This window comes from Pristis pectinata, chromosome 3 (genome assembly GCF_009764475.1).
Source record: "Pristis pectinata isolate sPriPec2 chromosome 3, sPriPec2.1.pri, whole genome shotgun sequence".
NCBI classification, from domain to species: domain Eukaryota; kingdom Metazoa; phylum Chordata; class Chondrichthyes; order Rhinopristiformes; family Pristidae; genus Pristis; species Pristis pectinata.
Window position 1 is genome coordinate 63,708,084 of NC_067407.1, and position 26,988 is coordinate 63,735,071.

At 39.5% G+C, this 26,988-nt stretch overlaps 1 protein-coding gene across 2 annotated transcripts in view; it reads right to left on the reverse strand.

Annotated features, from left to right (window-relative positions):
• Nucleotides 1-276: 276 nt before the first annotated feature.
• klhl20 (kelch-like family member 20) overlaps nt 277-26,988 on the reverse strand; it is a 60,962-nt gene continuing 34,250 nt past the window's right edge. Inside the window, exons 4-11 of one of the 2 annotated variants that reach the window (XM_052012388.1) lie at nt 25,134-25,228; nt 22,647-22,762; nt 20,486-20,669; nt 18,210-18,353; nt 16,300-16,433; nt 15,446-15,654; nt 5,377-5,483; nt 277-4,555 (exon numbers count right to left, since the gene is read on the reverse strand). In XM_052012388.1, the coding sequence (XP_051868348.1) occupies nt 4,471-4,555; nt 5,377-5,483; nt 15,446-15,654; nt 16,300-16,433; nt 18,210-18,353; nt 20,486-20,669; nt 22,647-22,762; nt 25,134-25,228 (1,074 nt within the window). In that variant the 3' untranslated portion in view covers nt 277-4,470. The remainder of the gene's footprint in view (nt 4,556-5,376; nt 5,484-15,445; nt 15,655-16,299; nt 16,434-18,209; nt 18,354-20,485; nt 20,670-22,646; nt 22,763-25,133; nt 25,229-26,988) is intronic. The other variant, XM_052012389.1, reaches the window with a different exon arrangement.

A 26,988-nucleotide genomic window follows, 5' to 3' on the forward strand; every position in this document is an offset into this window, starting at 1 on the left:
ACATTCAAAACATCCGACACAAGTGTTAAATAAAAATATTTCACCAGCTATTCACCTTTTTTACTTCAATCTGAGGTATTATCTTCTGGAAGAGAGAATTTTGTGTAACACAAATTATGATAATCTTAAAACTGGGCCACTCATTCCCTTATAGCAATATTGTTCATATCAAATAGATATATCTAACTTCACAAAAAAATTACTATAGCATTTAGGAAGGAATAGTTTTGTATAAAAGTGCATTATCTGCAAAGAAGACTACATAGGCCCAGACCATTGTTGTACAAAAACTTTTACAGTTTATTTGTGGAAAGTGCATGTAACATCTCATAACTGCTTACAAAAGTCATAAAATAGCACTGATGAAAGAAATTAGCACCTGGAGGAGATGCAATTGCCAACTGACAAATCTAATGCTCTCATACTCATGTGGAATTTGAGAAAATTGGCAAAAGGTGGATAACTGACAATTATTTTGCTTAATTTTAAATAGTGCTATTTTAAAATAGATCCATGGTAGAAGTAAGTACAGGTTTTTCCTTAACTTGGGTTTAAAAGAAAAAAAACAAAACATGAAATCAGCTGGGAACAAACCTGGTATCACTTGCAGTAAAAAAAAAACAGCTGTTGTAAAGTATAATAATTTATTAAATCATTAAATGACCCTTCAACCACATTCTAAAAGTTTGACCTGTACAATATTTTCAGTGGTTCATTGTGTCTGTACATTTTTATGCTGCCCATTGTTACAAAGTACCACAACTACTGTAATTTACTCCACATGAATGACTAAATATAAACCTAAGTTCTGGAAGTAGTCTTTTAAGCGATAGGATAGGGAAAGAAGATTGCAGCCTTTAAATTTAATCTTAAAATCAGAAAGCCTATCTAAAGAAATTACTGAGTTCACTAAATGGAAGGGAGTGATTCAAAAATCACTTTTTGTGAAATGAACTTTTTAAAAACAAGAGGGAGAGAGGATGTTAAAATTAGCAGGAGTGTGTAGCAGTTTGATTTAATAAGTCTCTCAACATAATAGCTCTTAAAGCAGCTAAGAATAATTATGAAATACAATTGAACACTGAACACCAACCTTCCAGTTCAGCTGCAAGTATGCATGCTCTAGGATTGGCTGCTGTAATGAGAAAAGCATGTATGTATGCTATGCAAAAGCCCCATGAATAGTACAGGACAGTTTTTCTGGGGAAAAAAAACTATTTGTAGCATACAGCTTAAAAATAAATGAAAAAAGAGCAAAAGTACAGTAAAATAAGTTTAGAACCTGCTTACTAAAAGATTACAGTAGTTTGGATCACATGCCTGTGGTGGACATGTACTATAACTCTCCTGAGTTTCATTGGCAAATGCAAGTACCATCCATTATACATTAGGTTTTTTTTTGAAAGAAGGCTGTCATGTTAGAACTATTGAATGAAAAATCTTTCAGACTGCTTTCAATTAGAGTGCTTCATTAATTCTTTGTGAGTATATCTTTACGGTTAGAATTTAGTTCTGCTGAGGATTGTCAGACTAATCTTTCCTGTCACAAAATACAGTGATCATCTAGAAGCAGCAGGAATTTCCTCAGTTTTCTGGCCAATATCTCAACCAACAATCCTAAAACAGATTATCTGGCCACTATCAAATTACTGATTATCTGGGACCTCACTGTACCAAAGCAGACTGCCGTGTTTCCTGCATGACAGTAGGGATTGCATTCACAAAAAGCACTTTGGAACATCCCAAGATTGTGAAAAGTGCTACATAGTTTTTCTTTCAGTCCATAAAGTATAAAACACAGTATTAATGAACACAGCAACTGGGTGGCACATCTAGTAATGCTACAGCCTCAAATTTAGCAACCTGTGTTGGATCCTGACCTCCTGTGCTGTGTGTAGTTTGCACATTTGCTTTATGACTGCTTGGTCTTCCCCAGGTGCATAGTTTTCCTCCAATGTCCCACGGATGTGCAGGTTGTTACATTAATTGGCCATTGTAATTTATCCCTACCGTGTAGGTGCATGGTGGAATATGAAGGAGTTGATGAGAATGCAGGAAGAATAAAATGCGATTATGGTCAATTAATGCAAATGGATGCTTGATGGATGCTGCGGACTTGGTGGGTCAAAGCCTTTTTCTGTGCTTTATGGCTCTGGAAGATTAGAACTACATGTCGAGAGAAAAATGCAAAATAAGGAGACTGGCTTGTTTCATTGCAGTAACACTGATTGGATCAGCTTTAAGATAGATCTTTGTCTAAGAGGGATACGGAGGGGTAGAAATTCTGGGGAAGAAGGAAGACATTTCATTCTCACCAATTCACTGAAAGCACTCCTGGAACCTGATTGTAAGTATTGAAAACAGTTGAAATACATCAACTAAAGGAGGACACATACACCAGTCATCTAAATATAAAGGCTTCCACTGATTATTTGCATAATTTATCAGAGTGCTGCAAAAATGAATCCTACAAATGTACAGTAATCAACTGAAACCAATAAATAATCATGGAATATTCAACAAGTAAGAAAAGCAGATACTATAGGGTTTCGTACATAAAATATTGAGGAATCAATTTTTTGTAGTTTAATACAATCCCATCAATGAAATGTCATTTAGCAGAAAATACTGTGCACCTGAAAGCTTGCTTTGGTCGTGGCAACTTAATACAAATTCTACCCATGACATTAGAGTCTGGGGCAAATGATGGGACTAAGAGGCAAAATAGCATTCCATCTTTGGAAAAGGGTGCTGAGTAATCCTGTAAATCTAATCCATCAAACCATCTTTGTGTATACTGTTCAGCAACATGCTACTTAACAAATATTTGAGAGAGAAAAGAACTCAAACTGTCACTTAACCCATTACTGAGGTTACTGCTTTAGATCTGGTTATGTAACAGTTTCTGTCCTTCAAAAAGTGATCAGTTGTGTGAAGCATGTTTTTATCTAATGCTATAAGTGCAATTATCGCATTAACATTTATAATATGTGTAGTGATACTGTGCTCTTCCTGAAAGCAGCAAGAGCAAAAATGAAAATCAAACAGATCTGATTTGAAATCCCAAACAGCTGGAAAATATGTAAATTCTCTCTACAATTTCTACTGTTCGAATTACACTCTCTCCATAATTTCTACTGTTCCAATTACACCAATAGCCTACCATCAGTAATGTTTAGTTTTTCTGTGAAGAAAGATATCATGGACAAGATCAATTCAATGAATCAAGATTAAATGTCCAACCTACCTTCCTTCTCCTAATGATCTTCAGTTAAAAGTACAACTGGACATTTCTTCGATACACCTGGAGATAATCTAATGATTGAACTGTGTAACCTACAAAGAGGCCATTCAGCAGAAGCCTCATTACATTGTTATCACCCACTTCAGTCACAAAACAATGCAGTTATTGTTTTTAAAGATCTATTAGCACTTAACATTCATCCAAAACTATGAAAACGCTCCACGTGAAACAATATAACAAATTAACTTAATATTCACCAGTAGCAAGAAGGTTGTGGACAACTTTTTGAACTTAATTATCAGTTAAACTCAAATGAAATCTGATAACAGAAAATACTGCTTTAAGATCAACATTTCTACAGTTCACTCAAATTGACCCTGAAAGGGTATGCTTATCATGAGAAAAATCTTTTCCAAACATTTTTGCCTTCCAGGAGGAAGAACCATGCACCTTATTTAGTCATGATGACAAGTAATGTGATGTGCATTATCATACTGTGCACTTGGAATTACAGAGAAAACTGTTCACTTTCTCATGAACACAATGCCCTTTAAGAAGATCCCAGCTTTGTTATATTTCAGGGAGTTCAGGACTGTATTACTCCTGCATGTATCCTGAATAAAAGAATACTATCACTGTACCAAACACAAAAATTATTGAACATCAGAAAAAAGTAGCAATGGGTGGTTTTAGTATTTAGGTCTCCATAGGGGGACAACTGAGTTTCCATTTGCCCCAACTTAACTGTCACCATAAATATTTTCTTTCCTAGAGTCCGTAGTATCGTTCAGTTAGGAAGGAACTAGATTATTTCCACATGTTGATAGTCAATCATCTCCAAAAGATGTAAGCCAACACCTGTTTTCATTTCAAATTCCTTGAAAGATGAGGATTAAATAGTTGATTTCATCACTACCATCCAAGTTACAGTTGTGCAACTTTTCTATTCTGCCCAGTTTTCAGGTGCTGCCAACTGTTCTGAATGAGAAAGCTTTCCCCACACACAAAACTTGTATAGGCATCAATCTGCAATATCATTAGAACTGTTCACTGGACCAACATAGAAGTCTGCTTTTCCATTGACCATGTATTGCACGGAGCTCTGAATATCTCCTACTTTGATTGATCAGCAGCCAGATTCTACTGAACTGAATACCACAATGAAAGTGTACTCTCCTAAACAATTACAGCATCCAATAGCAGCAACGATATCAGACTTTACTGGTTTACCATATGTGGGATTCGCAGTGCGTCATTTTGATAACACCCACTCCACCGCCCAGTCTGCGATAGTTCATACCTCCATATAACCTGTTATTTTTTATTTGGGGAAGGATTAGAAGATGGGGATAAGGAAAAAAAGTAAACAAAAAATTAACTACTTCCAATTTCTGCAGGTTTTCACAAATAAAATTCAACTTGCAAAATAGAATTGCACAATGGCTTGTGTGTAAAATTATCAACAAATCAGTACCTGGCAGTTACAGATCCCAGATGAACATATTGTAGGTGTAAAATGTGGGGCGTATCTGGTCACAAGTTTACAGGAAGAACAATAAATGAAACCATGCCACACAAATAAAATTTCTATATTTAATGCTGAAATTCTACTTCAATGGTCCAATTCAAAACCTTTATACCTGTGTACATCATATAGGGTGGTACAGAGCTATACAAACTTCTCCGGATCGGCTGATCACTAACAGTAATTGAGAAGGAAGGGAAAGGGTGGTGGTAGGAAGTGAGTTTGACAAGAAAATTTTTAAAAAGACAATATCCTTGGGCTGGAGAGGTAAAGTAAAAAAAAAGTGACATGTTAATTGAAGACACAAGTAGTATAATTGCCATGCTCTTGCCGCCATCAATTTTTAGTTATAAAATGAACATATTGCACTTGGCGCCCATGGGTTCTGCTACCTGCTGGCTATTGGAAGGTGCATGAAATAATATTATGAAGAGCTCTAATTTTCCCCTCAATATGGCTGCAGGAAAAAGTAGTACAGATTAGATTCAAATTTTGTGGCGCAACTGTTTTCTACATTCTACACCCAATACACAGTCAACACAAAAATGTACTGCAACCAGAAAGTGGGCACGAAACCTGTTTGAACAGAAAATAGATTTGTGCTCACCTCCACGTATTTGCATCTGGATCATAAACTTCAATGGTTTTCAAGTAAGTTGTACCATCAAACCCACCCACTGCCATCAACTGCCCATTCACAACTGCAAGGCCAACCTATGAAAGAGAAAAAAAAATACTTGGTGTGACAATATTCTTCCTTTGTAAAGATACAGCATTTTCACTTATGTAAATTAAACTTTCATGAAAGGAGGTCCTGCTGAATCAATGCAAAATGTATGTTTTTGGGGGGGGGGGGGGGAAATAAAATACTTTAAACACCAAAGAATTTTTAGTTTTATCAGTTTTAACAATGAAAATTTTTATGAATTTATAATAATACAGCAATGTATTTACCAAGTATTAGCCAGACAAAATTGCATTGACCTGAGATGGATTGGCATGTAAATTAGGAAAAATATATTGTAGACTGTACCAATGAAGTCAACATAAGTTTAAGGAACAGTGTCTTATCTTCTGCCTAGGTAAGTGGCAGCCCTTGGGTCTCTGGATTCAGAATTCACTAATTTCAGATAACCTACCTTTAGAATATGAATTGACCAGTTCCAAGATCATCTACCTGTAACACAAGCGCTGCCTGATCTGCTTGGTATTTCCAGCATTTTCCTTTCCTCCTCCGCACTCCCTCCCTCCCTCCACCCGCACCCCCCCCCCCAGCCCCCCCCCCCCACAAATTCTCAACAACTGCCCTGTTCTGCATCTTATGGTTCCAGCAATTCTCTCTCTAACTGCCCCCATTCATGTATTAACTAGACTGCTTTGAAAGTATTGTGTCACCATGGCAACTTTGGTCTCTACCCTATCATTTATTCAATTCCATCCATTCTTTCCACCCCACACTTGTTTCTTCCACTTTTCCAATTTTGATTAAAGATCATTGAACTGAAGCAATAACAATAACGGGGCAGTGGTTGTTGTGAGAAATCCACATGGCTGTCACGTGACAGTAACAACAATGACCCCGCTGACCAGAGGACAGCATTGCTCCTCAGATCGGAAGTTATACCACTGTCAATCAAGGTGCAGCTCCACCCATCCCTCAGGTGTGAGAGTACCTTTTGTCTCTGAACCTGCCTGACCAGTACCCTTTGTCTCTGAACCTGCCTGACCATTCGCTGTAGCAGGAACCTTTGTCTTTGACTCCCACACCATTGGCTTGTTTAAATCACAACAGTGAGGCTCCACCCAGCCTCCTAGCACCATAAAAAGGGCTGCATCCACTAGCCCAGGACAACCCCAGGAGTAGTGAGACAACGCTACAGAGATCATTGGTAAGAGTGCATCACCACATGGTCAGGGAGCATTAGGGGCCAATGCCAGTGTGGGACGGTCATTGAAGTGTTATATTGTTATTGTGTGCTTGTTATTGTGTGTGTGTGTGTGTGTGTGTGTGTGTGTGTGTGTGTGTGTGTGTGTGTGTGTTTTACCCCAGTTGTGATTTCCCTCTCATGTTCGTGATATCCCGTGCATGAGTGAGTGTGTGTCTGTTCCCATCCATTCTGTCCCACGTTTGCCTTTGTGATTAAACTAGTTTTTGTCTACAAAGCTCGTGTTCAGAGTCCTTGATCCTTAAGACAGCGAAGAACGATTTCACATAACAGTGGTGGAAACTGACACAATACTGCAGTTTAAGAGGCATTCAGACAGGCACATGAACATGCAGGGAATGGAGGGATATGGATGATGTGCAGGCAGAAGGGATTAGTTTAACGTGGCACCAAGGGTCGGCACAGACATAATGGGCTGAAGGGTCTGTTCCTGTACTGTACTGTACTATGCCACTGGACACTTGGCTGAACAGCATCCTGCAGCCTAACTGTGGACCACAAGGAGAAAGCTGCTTTTGGATCACTTTAAGCAGTGCAAGGTAGGAAATACACAGCCAAGTTCATTCCATCTCTCTGAACTAGTAACTGAACACTGTGTCGGAAATACCCTGAATAACGGCAGAGAGGACTTGGCTATTCTTTGACCATCACCAACATTTCTAAAACAAATCAGGCTGGCTCACTGCCCGAAACTGCCACCTGCAGCCCTCCTTTGCCTGCACCAGTTGAGGAAGGCCCATCTTCACACCTACGTTTTACAGCAATGTCCAGTGTAGTGCTTTACAGTGTAATGCTTTACAGCGCCAGCGAACTGGGTTCAATTCTGACCACTGTCTGTAGGGAGTTTGTATGTTCTCCCCACATCTGCGTGGGTTTCCTCTGGGTGCTCCGGTTTCCTCCCACATTCCAAAAGACATACAGGTTAGGAAGCTGTGGGCATACTATGCTGGCGCCGGAAGTGTGGCGACACTGGTGGGCTGCCCCCAGAACACTCTATGCAGAAAGATGCATTTCACTGTGTGTTTCGATGTACATGTGACTGAAAGACATTTTATCTTATCTTTGGACAGTATCATACACAGAGCTTACCCCTGAAATGTCCCAGACGAAACCGAGAGTGGTATTTTGTCCTCTGTCAAAGCTATCAGTGACTTTAATAATTTAAATGTCTGACGTTGAGACATTTACGCAAGTCTTAATCTTTAAATAAGTAAAAAATATTCAAAGAATTTTTAAAAAAAATTAAAAATACAACTTCCCATCTGCATTGCCTCCTAAATCTGTGCCCTGCACACACAATTAAAATCAACGAGGTCTTCAATCCTGCTAGGTCAGGCCTAACACATCAACTGAGAAGTGACATCCAGTACAATACTGGGAATCCTAGCAAGATTAGGCACCTCAAGTCTACCATCAAGTCCCAGACTCATAGTGGGTGTGCTTAAGTATGGGACATCCCAGTTTGAATAGCTGAACCCTAGCAGTTCAATACATTATCTTTAGAGTTATTTAGTACCTGTGGGATTATATATGTGTGGCTCTTATATGTAAGCATTTTTTTCCTACAAGAAACAGTTAGCTGTAAAGTGTATTGAATGTCCTGAGGTTGTGAAAGGCACCACATATATATTTTCTTTTATTTTAGAAACATGTTTGCAGCCAAAGCCACAGATGTCCAGTCTGCTGACCCAAGAAGAGGAACGACGGATGACAAATACCACATTTATGTGGCAAAACCATAAACTAGTATAAAATCCTTATCAACAAAACATCTTTCAGCCCTTACACTAATTACTATGTAAGAGAGACCCACTCCATTGTCCAAATCATTCTACATTTTCTCTTAAATCTGAACAATAAAGCACTTCTGAAGATCAATGCTACAGGTTACCTACTTTCAAACCAAGTAATTATATACACTAAGGTGTGGCGAGTTCACAGCTTCTAATATAAAGAAATCAGCATAACTTATTCTACAGCCAAGAAAAGGGTGACTTGTACAATCATTTCATATTGACACAAACCTCTCCAAAGAACAATTCAGTGAGACACGAGGCTTTCAACAATATCATAATTCCTCTATAAAACCAAGGTATGTGGCTCCAGGATTCAGCTAAATATCACTGCAGAGAAATCCCTACATCCTTCAACAGAAGATACTTCCCACAACCCAATCCAAGTGAAAACCATCTTTCAGGAAACACCCAAAGGATAGGGCTCCACTGGGCAAAATCTTGTTTTGCTGATGCATTGTCACAACTGCTGACAATGCATCAGCAAAAGAAGATTTTGCCTAATGAAGCCCTACTGACTTTGGGTGACACAAAAACCGGCCATCCGGTAATGTAGCCACATATCACAGGAACTGAAATCTCAATTTGTGCACTTAGAGGACGGCAATCCCAATCATTTCTCAAACGTGGCCAATCAAAACAGTGTCCTTGTCAGTGCTGGACTCTTAAGGAACATTACCCTCTGTCGGCTGGACCAGTATATAAAGAATAAATTTAATCCTGCCAGGCTTTCGGCCCAACCAGCATCCCCAATACCCGCAATAAAAGAGATTTAGGTGGCTCACGAAAGGAAAGGAAGCAGATGCAATTACTTAAATTCCCCAACCACCTCACTAACAGGGCAGATTAGGATTTAATTACACACACACGTACAGACATAAAGGCTTCTGTCAGCATGTACACACTTAAAGGCAGAATCCAACAAAACAAAAATCCATGACTTAAACAATATTTCGTGGGTGGAAAGAGCACAGGAGGTCCGGCAACTTGCTGATAACCAAGACAACTTCTGATTCTTCAGATTTTCAAGGTCACTTATGGGCCAGACTCCAAAAGGCCCAACCCACTGAGAGTCAAGAAAGGAGGTATACTTACAAGTAGGTGCAGTCAGCACCCATTGAAAGGACCATTTCAAAGAATTTCTCAACCATGACACTGTCCTTGATACGAGTGTCCTTGACTCTATCCCTTAGCAAATTATCTGGATTGGTCTCCCTGTTTCTCAAGAAGTTCTAAGGGTAACTCAGGAGCTGATGGCATCTTTGCTGAAGTTCTAAAATTTGATGGAGAGCAACTTGTGACAAATTCAATGGAACAATGGCACTGCAGGTGGTGTAGCTGTTTCACAGCTCCAGCGATCCAGATTCAATACTGATCTCTGGTGCTGTCCATGTTAAGTTTCTGCTTTCTCTCCGAGACTGTGCGGATTTTCTCCAGGTGCTTTGGTTTCCGCCATAGCAACGGACCTCAGCAATGCCACAATCATGACCTCCAGTGTTAACCAAAGATGTAGTGGTGACCACTTCTTTCTACTCTCTGCCATAAGGAAAGTCTTCACCAAAGTGCTCTTCAACTGCCTCCTCCTAGTGGTTGAAGACTGCTCCTGGAATTGCAGTGTGGATTCTGTCAATCTGGAAGCACAATGGACATTACCATCGCTGCATGTCAGCACCAGAAGAAACACAGGGGGCAGCATCACCAACCTTTTGGCCTCATAAAAGCTTGTGACTGTCAATTGAGGGGGACTGTGGCACATACCTTTCAAATTTGGCTGCCTACAAAAATGTATCGCCATGATCTTAACCAATGAGCCTATCACAGACCCAATCTCAGTACAGATTGATGTTAATCAAGGCCCTTATCATTGCCTCAGAAATCTTTCTCGGCAAAACGTCAAATTTCATCTCCAAAAGCTTCCTGCTGGAATGGAGCTAACCTACAGGAAAATGGGAAATTGATCAATTTATGCTGCCTTCACTCCAGAATCCAAAGTCACTGATCTGCAGTAGGCAAATGAAAACTGGAGATCACACGATTGGAGGCCGAGCTTCAAATCATTGTCAACTCATTTACTGATGCCTATGACAGAATAGGTCCTAAATTTAACATCTGCTTAAAAAAGGTCCTCTACTTTTCTCCACCTGGTGTATAACAACATTAACTACCTCCCACCAAGTAGAGGGATGAGAGATGGCAATGCCACTAAATATTAAAGGTAGGTAGTTAGAATCTTCATTGTTGCAGATGATCATTGCCTGACACTTTCCACTATTTTGGGTAGATTCCAGTACAGCAATTGTACTGCAACAGCTTGACTAGGGGCTCAGCTAATTCTGGAACACAAGCACACTTTAGCTTGTTGTACTGAAGGCTTGGTCCCATATCTTTGGTGTATCTAATGTTCTCAGATTAATATCATGTGGAATAACTCAAAGTGGACAAGTCTGGTTTCTGTAACATTGAGGATCTCAGGAGGAAGCAGAGATGAATCATCCACTTGGCACTTCTGACTGAATATACCTGCGAATGCTTAGTACTCGTATGTTGAACCTTGCTATCACAGAAGATGAGGATGTTCGTGGTGCCACCTCTTTCTGTTAGCTGCTTAACTAAGCACCATCACTCACCAGATATGGCAGACTCTAGGGCTTTGATCTGATCCACTGGTTGTGGGATTGCAGAGCTACGTCTATTTGTATGCAACTTAGCATGTATATTGTCCTGCATCACCACGACCCCTCATTTTTAGATAAGCCACATTCTGCTCCTGACGTGCCTTTATGCACTCCTCACTGATCAACTGAGTTGAATGTAATGGTAGAATGAGGGGTATGCTGGGCCAGGAGGTTGCTGATTGTGGTGGTGCACATTTCTGCTGTCACTAATGGTCAACTATGCCTCATGTATGCCAAGGTTTCAGACCACCGTATCCTTAGTAAGAAAGGAGTTTGCTATCACAGGGACCACGTACAGATCCAGCCTGACAGCTACATTCTCCATAAATCAGCCAGCTCAATCAACAGTGATGCTAACGAACGAGACTTTGCAATGGACATTGAAATCCTTCCTCCAGAGCACATTCTGTACCCTAGCTACTTTCAGTACTTCAGCTAAGTGTTGTTCAACATAGGGTAGCACTGATTCATCAACTGAGGGAAGGCAGGAGATGGATAAACAGGAGGAAGTTCCTTTGCCTACGTCTGAACTGCTATTGTGAAATTTCAGTAGGTCTGGAGTTGAAACTGAGGACTCCCAAGATTACTCTCTCCTGAGTGCAAACCACTGTACCATCAACTCCGGTGGTTTATCCTGCTGGAGGGATAGAATATTCCCAATGATTGTGTTGGAGGAGTCTGGCACTTTGCATAAAAGACATAATTCTACCAGTAGAACTATATTAAAGCCATTCTGAGACAGCAGTCCTCAGATGTCTGACAGCAACTTTCCTGTGAATAAATTTGGTACCTTGGTTGATGCAGGGTATCTGATTTCATGCTTTTTTTTATGTTTTAATGTGGGGGATACAACTGAGTGGCTTGCAAGGCTATTTCAGAAGGCAGCAAAAAATAAACTACTGGAGGAACTCAGCAGTCAAGGATCTGCGGAACTGAAGGGCTGGACGATGTTTTGGGTCAAGTCTTTGCATCTTGTTTCTCCATTTCAGAAGGCAGTTAAGAGTCAATCATATTGTTGCAGGTCTGGAGTCACACATAGGTCAGACCGAGTAAGGATTACAGATTTCCTCCCCGAGGGAGATTTGCTGATAGCATCAAACCTGGGAATGTGGCAAGCAGCAAGGATGATGTCAATAACAATCAATAACAGCATGACATGGGCAGGCAGTAGAATTGACAGATAAATGGCAGATGGAATTTAATACTGTGTGAGGTGATACATTTTGGCTGAAGTGATGCATAGTTTTAAAAAGCAGAGTTGTAAGAAGTGTAGAAGAACAGAGAGACGGTGGGATGGTGGGGGTTTCAGGTGCATGATCTTTGAAGAATGTCGGACATACTGAGATAGTAGTTAGCAACAGAAGTACTGAGTATAACAGCAGGGGAGATGTACTGAATTTTTATAAAGTTCTAGTTAGCCTAGAACTTTAGCTCATTGATAAACAGATGAAAAGCTCAAAACAATTTATTTTAGTCAAAAGTAGTTTAGATACAGATCTTTGGGGTAACTTCTATTCAATGAAGCGGTGAAACCAGAGAAAATTCAAGATGCATTTGGTGAATTAAAATGGAGGATTCAGTTCATCAAGGGTAAAAAGCTTCTCATTTTTTTCCTCCTCCCTCATTCACGATGTAGCTTAGCACATTGTGAACACTTCTTTGACCTATCATTGGAATCAACTTTGATAATTTTAGATACTATTGATCAAGTTGTCAATTCCTTCCCATTGAGTATTGTTGGAAGGTCTCATGAGGTTTTGGATCTTATCAAATCTACTTGAAAACTAGAGAATTTTCTTCTTAGACAGTCCCTTGGAATTGATGACTTGCTTTCACTCCATTTTTGTGGGTGCTGAGGTGGCTGATGAAGCCAATGTGGAAACCACAGAGTCTTTCACAGATAATCACATGCAGATACAGCATGGAAACAGGCCCATCAGCCCACTGACTCCACTCCATCATCAACTATCCATTTATAGCAATCCTACATTATCCACATTTTTTTTTATTTTCCCCACATTCTCATCAACACTGCTTCGCTTCCCACCCCCACATTCTACTACTCACCTACACACTAGGGGCAATTTACAGTGGTCTATTAATCTACCAACCTGCACATCTTTGGGATGTGGGAGGAAATTGGGAGTACCCAGAGGAAAACGGTACAGTCACTGGGAGAACATGCAAACTTCATATGGACAACACCTGAACTTTGGACTGAACTTGAGTTGTTGGTGCTGTGAGGCAGTGGTTTTAATAGCTGAGGCACTTTGTTAGCATGTCTTAGCTGACAGAGTACATAGGTGTGTAGTTTGAGAGGTGGGGCACTTCTTTTGTTGTTTTCACAAGGTCTCTATCTATTCCTGATGCATGGGCTCACTGTTCTCAATACCATCCCTAATGCTTCTCCATTTGGAGTGAGCTAGACTTCCATGAGTCAGAAGGGATGTTATGTTTTTTCAAGGAGGCTTGGAGCACATCCTTGAATCTTTTCCTCTGTCTGCCTTTTAACTTCTTCCCGTGACTGAGTTCAGAACAGAGTGTATATTTCAAGAGTCTGGTGTCAGGCAAACTGAAGAATATAAATTCTAACACAATCTCCATTGTGAAAGGTCAAATCAAAATTGAGCCTGCTGAGTATCCCAAGGCACTGGAAAGATGTAACCAAGTTGGAAAGCTGCACTTTATTAAGACATAGAGTACATAGTGCAAATATAAATGGGCATACAGGGAATATTATATAACTGCCTACTGAAATTGTATAGGATTGGCTTGTATTCCCTTGAGCATGTGGTTATCTAATTAATGTATTTTTGATGCTCAAAGAATTTGATAGGATAGATAGAAACTATTTACCACGTTGTTCAAAATGTATTTATAGAGTACTTGCATAGAGTTTCTAAAGGTTATTTGGTTATTTTCTATCTTACAGGAATTCAAGTATATGTGTATGCGTTAGTATCCATGGTCTAGTCTGGACGATTCTGAATCTCTACTTCATCTCTGCACTAAGCATTTATTCATGGGGTTAAGCTCAATGGAAGGTAGAGAATATGGGGTTAGAGACCAGAGAGAAAAGTATTGGCCTGCTGTCAACTTGCAATCAAAGATGAGAGCAAGTGAGTTGACTTTTCACAGCTCTTTTCGTTACCCTGGAAACATTCACCCCGCACATGGGATAGAGCCGCAATTAGGCTGCAACTGCTGGGTGAGTGATCCGTGTGGCTTTGAAGAACAGAATAAGGGCTGTATTGAATCCATGCAAAAGGCCAACAAGACTGTATCAGAACAGTGACAACAACCCAGGGTGGCTCATTGAAAATTGTTTTATATATTAGTCCCTTCAAGTTTTCAAAATCTGGCGCCTTATTTTGTTAAGGATTAACACTGCACTTACAGACATCTCAAACTGGGACAGCTGCTGCCAAAATGGGATTTGGAAGAAAATGACTTTTTTTTTTACTTTAATCCCATCTTGGCAGCAGCTGTCCTGACTTGAGGCATCTTGTACACAGAAGAATATTTAGCATTCTTCTAATTCAACGTTCTTATGAAACGTAGCCACAAGAAACTCTGCAGATGCTGCATATATCTGGAGCAATACACAAAAAGTGCTGGAGGAACTCAGGTCAGGCAGCATCCATGGAGGGAAATAAACAGTCGACGTTTCAGGCCGAGACCCTTCATCAGGACTGGAAAGGAAGAGGGCAGAAGACAGAATAAGAAGGGAGGGGGAGGAGTACATGCAGGCGGGGGATAGGTGAGATCAGGTGATAGGCAAGTCCAGATGAGAGGGGGAAGGTAGTGGGTAGGGGGAGGGGTGAAGATGTAATAAGCTGAGAGGTGATAGGTAGAAGAGACCGAGGGCTGAAGGAGGAGGAATCTGGTAGGAGAGGGCAGTGGACCATGGAATAAAGGATGGAGGAGGAGAGGAGATGGGCAGGTCATCAAGGCGGGGGAAGGGAGACACAGGAATAAGGAAAGGCAAAGGAATGGGGGGTGGGTGGGTGCGGGTTACCGGAAATCGATGTTAAGGCCATCAGATTGGAGACTCCCAAGGTGAGGTATGAGGTGTTGTTCCTCCAACCTGCGCCTGGCCTCAACGTGGCAGTGGACGAGGCCACGGATAGACATGTCAGTGTGGGAATGGGATGTGGAATTGAAGTGGGTGGCCACCCAGAGGTCCTGGCTGTTGCAGCGGATGGAGCGAAGGTGGCCATGGAAACCCAATTTATATCTGCTTCATTAGGATCTGTACTCACCCCACTCCTGCGCGACGTCATAGCCACAACTGGAGACCACTGGTTAGTACGGGGATTGAACCTCTCAGCACTGCTTAGCTCTGTGGTATCATCTCTCCCTCCAACAGCATAAATCATGTCCTGGTAAACAGAACACCCCAGGTGTTTCCGGCGAGTTCCCATTGGTGCAATGGTATGCCATCGGTTTTCCTGCGGACTGTAGCGTTCAACTACAGGCAGAAAACAGAAGTCAACCTTGATCAGATCCTGTGGTATCATGAAGTCTTCCACTGATCTGTAATGTCCCTCTCTCCCTATAGCAATGCATCTCACATACTTTTCAAAATAGTTATAAATCCAAATGTTACTTTCCAGTGGACTGTGAATTGCAAACAATTTTTAATCAGTCCGAAAGGGGCTGTATTAACAACCTGGTCAGTTCCCAAGCCTATGTACATGGTACTCTGCACAAAGACATTATATGAGATTTCTAGCTTGTCAATTTTTATCTTCCCCTTTTTGTGCAAAAATGGCTCATTTCAGCTCAGTGTTTGTAGAACCTTCTATTCCATGGTGAAAAAAAAAGGACCTATAAAACAGTACAACAGAGGGTTAAGTCTCACCACTAGGGCAACTGAACAGCTGTCACCAACAGAAAAGTTTTCAATAACTAAGGTACTCACACAATATTTACAATCACTTTAATATTTAGTTTCTGGGTCTTTGATAAAGAAAATGCTTTTACAATGTTGCATTCTCAAAAGTTAATTCTGTTCCCATTCTGACTGTAAATTATACTGCACAGAGATATCAATTATCGAGTCACTGTTATAATAGTGTAACAGAATTCATCTTCCCACACAGAGTAAACGTACCAGTATTAAGGGGAGAGGTACCATCAGATCCACCAACAGCATAAAGAAATCCACCTAATACAGCAACTGCCACACCTAGCCGTCTGGTACTCATTGAAGCCACACGTGCCCACTTATTCTCTTTCGGGTCAAACCTAGAATGGAAATATTTTTGCCTTGATCACTTAATGCAGAACCACTGAAAACAAAGATCGAATTTCCAACCATCTGCACTGAAAGATCTCTTGCCATATTCTCAGTTGAATCAAATTGGTCAACTATGCATCGTTGAATTTAATTTTGATCTCGCATATTTAAAATCATGCAGACTAAGATAATTTGAGGAAGGCATAATTCAATGAAGACCAACTTAAGGGAGTTCCTTCAGATTTGATTAAGGCACTCCTGATTTTGTTAAAAATCCTCTTGCAGAGTGTCCTTCTAAGTCAATACTGATCTTAAAACCTGCAATAAATTCACAAATTCATGGAAAACTTGGACAGCTGGTGCACAAAAATAAAAACTAAAACTCCTTTATATTGGGACAAGCAACAACATGTATAAAGAGACTCAGTGAATTCAAAGTACCTGGTAATACTGAAATGAGAAACAGAAAATGCTGTAAATACTCAGCAGGTCAGGCAGCATCTATGGCAAGAGAAACACAGTCAGCATTTCTGGCTCATGACCTTCCTGTTCTAATGAAAGATCATTGACCTGAAATGTTGTTTGTGTTTCTCTCTCCACAGATTCCACCTGACCTGCTGAATGTTTCCAGCGATTTCTGTTCTTATTTCAGATTTCCAGCATCCGCAGCACTTTATTTCTTGATAGCTTTACTATTTACTGCCTATTTATCAGTGAGTCTGTACAAAATGCAACAGTTGCTGAGTACATAAAGTTGATTACACAAGCATTCTCTGGACTTAAGAAGAATGATTTCAAACTTTTTATTTATGTAGGCAGCCTGCTGAAGTGTACCAACTTGCTGCACTACAGTGTGATCACTGGGAGGATGTCAGCAAAGTTAAAGGGGGCCTTTCTGAGGAGGAAAAATAACTTGCAACTTAAAGGCAATTTAATCCACTCCTGCTCATAACCCTAAAAAGGATCAGTCATTAGAGCACAGCTACAGCTACATTCAATCGCAGAGTGATTAAGGCTGGGGGAAGCAGGGGAAGGAGGAATAGACAAAGGAAAACGATAAAAAGGGAAGGAATGCAAAAATTATTTATCAGAACTTGTTCATCTTAAATAAAGCAAAACATCAAGATGCATTACTGAAGTAATAGTTTTCTTATTTTGCACTTAAAATCATTAAGCTGGTTGTTTATAGAATATTTTGTTCACATCCACCGACCAGTGAAAGGATCTAGGATTTGAAAATAAATGGGAGAAAAATATACAGGCAAACACCACCACCTCCCCCCCTCCCCCCCAAAACACTAGCATCATGAGCAAGCATACTACCTATACCATGAGTGTACTCAAAAATATGAGCATTTCAAGTTTAAAATAAGTTTCCAATGTAGATTACCAACTTCCATTGAGGCAACAGACTGCCAGCGATGCATTACCTCAGATATAAGGCTATGATTCGAAGCTCCCCTCAAGATGTAGATTTGCAATGGTTGGGGAATTATATATAATGCTTCTGTAGCTTTACAAGCACTGTTTTAATATCTAACCAGTGAAGAAGCATTGAAGCATTGTAGAATTACCCGTGATGGAGAAACTTCTTGCTTCCACTTTGTCCCTTCACTAACAGCCTGTGTGAGAGCAGATCCCACAGAGAGGAATCACAAACACACACCTGTGCTCTACCACTCCATAAGGCGGCATGTTGACAGACCAACTTTGCTATGCCACTTACTGCACCACACAATTACTGCTATCAGATCACGTTAGGAAGAAACACTCCACAAGTTTACCTTTCCACAATGTTCAGACAAGAGACGCCATCCTGGCCACCTACAGCATACAGATACCCTCCCAAAACTGCCACGCCAACACTGGTCCGACATGTACTGGTGGGAGCCACGTCACTACTCCACTGGTTGGTCTTTGGATCATATCTAAAAGTTTAATTATTGAAAAATTAAAAAGATATGCCTAGTTTCAGAGCACTCGCAATAATAGAGTACACTGCGAGTGGAATTTGTGACCTTAAGATTTATTTCTCTTAAAATGTAAGCATTACAGAAAAAAAGCAAAGCAAAAGCTACATTAAAGGAATAATATTACTCCCAGGTCTTATCAAATAGTAGAACAGAAAAATAAAATTCAAGGATGATTTTCATTGACCAATACTTCTTGTCCCTTCGATTTTCTACATTAGATTTTTTTTATGTGCTTCTTTATACTTGAGCAAAAATTGTATGGGTAAACCACTGTGCTTCCTATATTGTCTCCACACACAGAGGTTAGTAATTATGCCTGAAATTGCATGGTCTTATCTGAAGAATGAATCCACATGTGGAGGCACGGAAAAGGACATGTACAAAATTCAATAATTCAACAAACATGTTGGTTTGTGTTTAAGGAAACAGAGATGCAGAAGTAGTTGAACAAAATGCAATTCTCAACTACATTACTAACACCAGTTGGGTGGAAATCCGATATACCATTTTAAGTCAGGTAAAAATAGCAAGAGATACAAAGACAAAAAGACAGACAGACCAGAAAGCAGGTATCATCCACTTTAAATTTTATCATAAAATGCCAATGATCAAAGTCCATTGAAAGTGGAATTTGGCTGGGAAAATGTTCTTGCAATGCAAATGTTTGAGAAACTAGAAATAGTTTTGACAGAGCCATTCCAGTTATTTTTAAAGTTTACATGATGTAGGTGGCCTTAGTAAGGTCAGCATTTATTGTCCATCCCTAAATGCACGCAAGGCATGCCAAGTTGCTTTCTTGAATTGCTATAACCTGCATCATGTTAGATGCCATATTTCCACACTAAAGGAAAAATAACACGTCCAAGTCAGGATGGCGTACGACTTGGAATGGAATTTGGTGGTGGTGTGACTCCCCTTCAATTGCTGTTCTTGTCATGGGGAGCAGAAGTTATGAGTTTGGATGATTCAGTCAAAGAAGCCTTTATGAGTAACTGCACAGCATTCTGTAGCTGGTACACAGCTAAGTTATTCTAGGAACATTTGGTGTGAATGTTTAAGTTGGTGAATGGAGCAATAATCAAGTTAACTGCTTTGTCTTTGATGTTGAGCTTTGAGCGAGCTACACTTCTTTGAGTTCTTGATTTTTGTTGGACCAAACATTCAATTACACTCCTGACTTGCACCTTGTAGGTGATGAAAAGGATCTGTGGACTCAGGCGTGGCATTTGCCACATGTTACAATAGCCACTGGGCTTCTCTCGTAGCTACAATAGTTATGTGGCTGTTCCAGTTAAGTTTCAGGTCAGTGGTGAACCCTAGGTCACTGATGGTAGGGGATTCATGCAATTAAGAGCCAGAAGTAATGAGGCTCCCTTGCTGGAAAAACAGTCATGACCTAGTTACTCATTGACTTATTCACTGATGCTCATTTTCGGTTCCTCTTCGACCATTTGGCTCCGATCCAGATTAACTATGGTCCATACGTAAACATTGTTGGTGGCGAGATTCTGAACAAAGGCAGCCTTTGGTTAGAGTGTAGGAAGGGTTGAGAAGATTGGTGGGAGGGAGAAAGTGCTAATGAGAGAATACTCTCTGCTGGCTAGAATTACACTTAGCAAAAAGGACAATGGTTGGGGTTGGCCATGATTTCAGCTGCTGTGTTTTATTGGAGGACTGTCTCAGGAACTGCCTTGAGCCCAATAACCTTCAAATCCCTCCTACTTGTGCGCATGCAAGTCGTTCTGTGTAAGTGAATCAGACAGCTGCGTGACTATCTGTGGATCAACAGTCTCTATTTTGTGCATCCACAGATGGTAATGCAGAGGACTTTGCTGATTTGACTGAGCTCAATGTACCTATTCAGTATTTTTTAAATCCAAACTGAATGTGGGTACTTAGCGGGGTTATTAACTTGATGTTAAAAGTTAATGTAAAATGTATGACCTTATATATATATATATATATATCAATCTAATCGACAGATTTATTTTGCAGGCGTATTCATTTATGAGAAAAAAAAATCCAGGAAGAAAAATAAGATGTATTCATAGAGTGTATAACCCCACACACACGAGATTGCACCTTACCTCTCTACGCTATTTAGATATGATGAGCCATCATGTCCACCCACTGCATAAAGGAGATCATCCAGCACACTGACCCCTACTCCACACCGCCGTTTGCTCATGGAAGCTACCATTCGCCATTCGTTGGTCTGAGGATCGTAGCGCTCAACGCTCGAAATTGCATCCCCACTGCACCAACCTCCAACTAAACAAGAGTTCACATGTGAAACCATTTGCCATATTATTCAATCATCCTCAGCATTAATTGCCCTAAAATCCATGACATTTTGTTGAAAGTGAAAGTAAACCAAGAATACCTTACTGTAACGCTCATGAAAGTCTCTCTCAAGCATAGGCAGGGAAGATGGAACAGTAACCAAACACTCATGAAAAGTCTGGGGAAGGCTGACAGCAATCACATCATAAAAATTGTTCAAGAAGATGAGTCTCATCTTTCGATTCTTCTCCCAAAAGGCTCAAACTGGCAAGACAGCCTTTACAACTTATGTCCAGGTTGGCCAGCAATATTTTATATATCAATACATTAAGACGAAAGTCAGGGATAGGCCATAAAACCCTTTGAACCTCCTCTGCCATTCAAAAAAATTATGGTTAATCTTCCCTGCTTGATCCTACTGTATATACTCATATTTCCTTAGAGTACATTCGAAGCTGATATTGATGGATTTTTAGACTCTGAGCACTCATAGGTCACTGAGGTAAAATATTTCACAACCTGTGTAAGGAAAATTCCATCTCAGCTCCAAATGGCCAGTTTTTTTACTCAATGTCCCCTCCAGCCAAAGTGAGCTATCATCTCTCAGATATTAATCCCTCTCAGAATTTTGTACATATTAACAAGATTTTCTCTCATAACTCCAGTGAGCTCTGAGCAATCTTACTTAATCTCCTTGTAGGACAATGCAGTTATCCCAAGAATCAATCTGGCAATTGATGTAGATCTGACTGTAAGGCAAGTACATTTTTTTTTAAGTAAGGAGGCCGAAGCTGGGTGCAGCAAAGCAAATGCAGGCACACCAAAGTCATGTACAATCACAACAAGACTTCCTTACTATTGTACTCCAATCATGTTGCAACAAAAGGTAAATATTCCATATGTCCTCCTGCTTTGATGTACTGCATCTGTCTCATGAACCAGCATACTAGTTTCTCACCACCGTATAAAAAGTTCTTCTTCCATTCTTTCTATCAAAGTACGTACTCTCACATTTTCCCATGTTTTATTTTGTTTGCCACCTTCTTGCGTACTAACTCAAACAGCCTAAGTTTTTCTGGCCTGCTGCGTCCTCCCATATGACTGCCCTTGCATAGCACCATATCATCATCATGCTAACATAAATTGCACTCTACCTTTTTTATCTAAGTCAGGTCCAGGACTTCTTTGTGCTGCTCCGCAATCAAATGTCTGCTAACTTGAAGTCAAACCTGTTTATTCTTGTTCTTAATCAATGCTATTATATTAACCCCAAGCCTATGAGCCTCTATGTTATGTGACAATCTTTTTGTGGCACTTCAAATGTCTTTTGAGAATAAGATTTACTTCCCAGTAGTTGCCCTGTGCCTATCCTGCTAGTTAAAGCCAATCAAATTACTTACATTAGATTTGTTAAGCACAATTTTTCTTCATAAAAATAAACATGCTTACTCTGTCTGGTCACATCATGATTTTTTAAGTGCCCTTGATCTTATAGGATGGATTTCAGTATCTTGCCACAAACAATATCTGGCTAATTTGTCTGGAGTTCCTTATTTTTTTCCTCTCCTTCCTTCTCCAAGTATACAGATTACATTTGCTTCCCTCCAACCTGCTGGTTTCAGAATCTAGGGAATTTAGTAAAATAATCACCAACTGTACCTGCCTCTTTCAGAACACTTTGATACAAGTTATTAGCTCCTAGAGATTTGTCCTGTTTTAGTCCCTTTAATTTCTCTTGAACTTTCTTTTTATTGATATTAATCATTTCAAGTTCCTTGTTATCATAAACCTTTGGTTCATCTTAATTTCTGCTACATTCCAATACCATTAACAAATCCGAGAACCTGCACGATGGCTCAAGTCACAAGTTATCCGTGATCTCTATTTTAGTGAACTCTTGATACAAGCTGATATTTTAATAACAGTTAAAAGATAATTATTTTTTTTAAACACAAGATCACATACCTGCAAATAAAACCTCACCACATCGGATAGGTTTACGAGGCCTTGTCCTTGGACCCTGCATTAGGGGCCGTTCTTGTGGTAACAGCAGATAATTTTTGGCTTCATCGACAAGGTCTCTGTGTGGAAAGCAGACAAGAAACAAAATAGTGATTTTCTCATATACAACATGGTGTTGTACATATAAAAGAACAATTGAAGTTAGCATAGAGGGAACATAAGCATTGCATCCTGTAGTGAATTATCAGCCTCAAAAGGCTGCCATGAGAAGATGCTGATCAGCATCCAACAGCTTCTCTCCAAACAGCCAGAAGAAGTTATTCTATATTAGCTATCACAGCAGCTTTGTCAAATACCCAGGAGCAAGTTACTGGTTCATCCATTTCAGCTGCAGCTGCTACAAAATAGGGTGTTCCAAATATCATGGAAAAATATTTTTAGAATATGCATTTACTATTTGTATGTAAAAACAAATGTAATGGGCAAAACTGATCAGTGTGGAATTGACTTAAGGCACTGCTATTGCTGCATGCATTCTAGAACAAAAAAAATCAGAAAAAAAAAATCGATCTCTCTAAACAAGTTCAATGTTTTTTAAGAAAGTGGATAATCTGCTGCTGTAATTTTACTGGGATATTCTCACAAGTACTGTGGAGCCCAGAGGAAATTATTAAACTATTTTTATTGTTTAGTTTACTTGACATTAAGCTCCAAATAACAACTATGAGCAAAAGGATGCCACTCCCTTCTTTTACACTATTAAGATCTTAAATTTTCTTCTGGAAACATACCATTTAGCATAATTGCAATAAAAAAAACTTTAGAAACTGCAAATTTATAGAATTTGAGCAATTGAAGCAAAGTGCAAGAATCAGAGTAAATAGTTCGAATCTTAAATCTACACAAATGGAAAGCCAGTAATGTGCCAATTTCTTTTAGTCAATGTAGCATCCAATGAAAACACAGCTTTCAATATTAAATAAATCACAAATCTTAATACAGGTTACGAGACTACTTTAATGAAAAATCACCATGTGTAGATGCAGCATCCATTGAAGAGTCAGTGAAAATAAAGTGTAGATGGGCAAAAAGGACAGCATGGATATGGTGGGACAAAGGGCCATTTCTGTGCTGTGTGACTCTAAACCAAACTGTGGACGGTTTTGAGCTTGTACAATTTCAAAAGAAAGGCTATTTTTTCCCCTTGTGCAAGACTTAAGGAGAAATGTGGTTAGAAGTTGTCAATGCACTCAGTAAAAAAAAAGTATCTAACTTTATATTAAGACCTGCACAAAACTTGCTCTCTCAAAATGACATGCTCCCGGTTATATTTTATCCATTACACTTCAGTATATTGCTTGACATTGTGTGCAATATCAAGTTTGCTACTGCTATCCTTGATAAATGTCACTGTAATGAAAGGGAGGTTATTATTAGGTGTACTGGATGAGTGGCCAAGAAATTTATTTATAGACAATGAATTAAATTTTAGCATTAATATTTTATAGCTGGAAGCCCATACAAAAGTCAGGAACTATAGTTAAAAACCTTGAAATACTAAAATTTAATAATCTGATTTAAAACGTGTTGACTTGTTCTGATTTCACTGTCTATATAAACCAACTCAGTCAGGGTCAACTTTGAATCCCATTGATGTACTGTGCTCCCCACGGGACAAGATATTAAGTTCTGACAAGCAATAGGAACATGTGTGAACTAAATAATTCTTTCAACACAGCTTGTTCTTAGTACCACTGTTTGTGCAAGAGACTATTTTAACTAGCAGTTTGCCCACTTAGATTCTATATTTCACTCACTGAAATGTTTGTAATATTTATTCAAACAGAATAGTACACATTACTAATGGTCACCCTTAAAATTCTTTTAGGTCCTTGTGCATAAGGATAGGCAGGAGATGAGCTCTCAAGCTGCCACTCAGGAGAGTTGCATTAGCAATGCAGCTCAAAATGTTCAGCTTTTTGTTTCCTCTTTTTATTTCTCCTCTCCTACATCTTACATTTCAAACAGCTGAGTTGAAATGTGAACTCGCATACAAACCTATTATTTATCAAATGAAAGCACCATTTGGTTTGTTACTGCCAAGGACTCAAAAAATTCCTCAACCAGAACGTGAGTTCTATTTCAAAGCTATAATTAGCAGGTATGTGACTGGGGTCTGACTCCCACCTGCTTTAGATGTTTCTGTCCTTTATAGTACAACTCCCACAGGAAAACACAGCTGTGTGTTGCTTGCACTCATGCTTTCTACTACAGATTTTTATTAAGAAAACAATTTAAACCTTCAAGCAAATCTTTGTCAACTTGTGAACTCAGAATAGAAATTTATAAGGAATTGCATATATTAAACTGAGGGCTAACAAACTGGATATTCAAACATGACCGTAACTGTTCACAAAATGTACAGTAATTGTGGAAACCTGATTTATAATGTTAATGGTCACATGCAGGCAAACAGAGAAGAAACAATACCTGCATTCTTCATCACTCTTTATGAGGGGGTCAGATCCGACAGTTCCCACTAGAAACTTGGGGCTGAGCAATGGCAGGCGAACATGTTGTAATACCTGGAGTGAGGAAAATTAATTGAAGAGGAATGATTGCACTGTACTTTCCTTCATTTGAAGGAAAATTTTAATCCTTGTTTAGATCAGTGTTAAGACAAATATGCTTATTGAAACATATTTCTTCCAGATTGCAACTTCCCACCACAACAATTTATATTACAAATCAGAACACGGGGTCTCGAGTTTGCTGACCCTGCGTAGGCCATGAAGACGATTCACCCATGCAACAAGACCAACTACCTTTAAGTTTTCAAATTAAATACAAAGTTACAGCTGTTAAAATCAACTTTCCTGATATATAATTTCATGCCCCAGTTATTTTGAAGAGGTGGATTGCATGAAGGAAGATTAATATAATAGAAGTGTCATTTCAAGAAGACTGTGACAGAAATTTATTAGTTGAATTGCTCATTTGGAGATAGCAGAAATATTGAGATGTCTGTGGCCAGGATGTTTTAAACCTGAAAACAATGCACAAAGTGATTCTGTATTTAGTGATATCTCAGTTAAAAAGCTTTCAGGCAAGACAGACCTGCAGAATGAACACATTTAACTCAAACTTTACATGATGTTTAAGGGGTCAGCGAGTAGTTTTGTACCTTTAGTTATAAAATTTGACAAAGCCTCATACCCCAGGGTGTCATGAGGGATCAGAGGATTTTTAATAGGCAAAACTCATTTGCCAACCTCTCAGAATGTTGATGAACCCACAACTTCTCCCATTCAAACACCTTTGTGGCTTAATGGTGGAATATCAAGCAGAATAAAGGCCTTTACTTGACAATGGACTAATTCAGTGACCCCAGGGGTCAGAAGCAATCCAGTCAACCTGATTGTCACAAGTAGACAAGGTGGTAAAGGCAGCGTATGTGTCACAGGTACACTGGGTGGTGAAGGTGGTTTTTGGGATTTTGGTCTTCATCAGCAAGGACACTGAGTATAGGAGTTGGAATGTTATGTTGCAGCCGTACAAGGCATTGGAGAGACTGCACTTGAACTATTGTGTACCGTTTTGATTACCTTGTTATAGGAAAGACATCATTAAGCTGGAACTAGTGCAAAGAAGATCTACAAGAACGTTGCCAGGAATTGAGGGTCTATCTTATAGGAGAGGTTGGGCAGGCAAGGACTTCATTCCTTGAAGCACAGGAGACTGAGGGGTGACCTTTGAGATGTATATACAATCATGAGGGGCATAGATAAGGTGAATGTTCACAGTCTTTTTCCCAGGGAAAGGGTCAAAAACTAGAGGACCTAGGTTTAACATAACATGGATATGTTCAGGTCAAATTCAGGAATTACAGTGTTAGGGGAAGTGTGGGTTCATCTACCTGTAACATTTAGACTACTCAACAAATATGTTCATCTGGGTTCTTTTAACAACTGACTTAAATGGCCAGAACACTTCCCACCATGAATTCCAATTATGGTCTCAATAAAAGTTGCAATTTTTCATATAATATGGCTTCGCTTGTACGTCAATCAAGTGAACATAGCTAAATTGCAGCCAGTAAGAATTTGGTCTTTCTATTCAGTTCCATTGATCACTATTTAAGTAACAACCACATAAAGTATGCCCCACCTGAGGAATAAGCTAATCTGTTTTAATCTTTCATAATGTCATGATGAAACTACATGCTCAGTTACAAAACAAAGTTTGATATTGGCAACAAAATCTCTTTCACTCAAGGCCTGACAGAGATAAGAAACTAAGCAATGCAGCAAGGTGCAAGTATGCCAAGAGGCTGTTTCATGTGGCT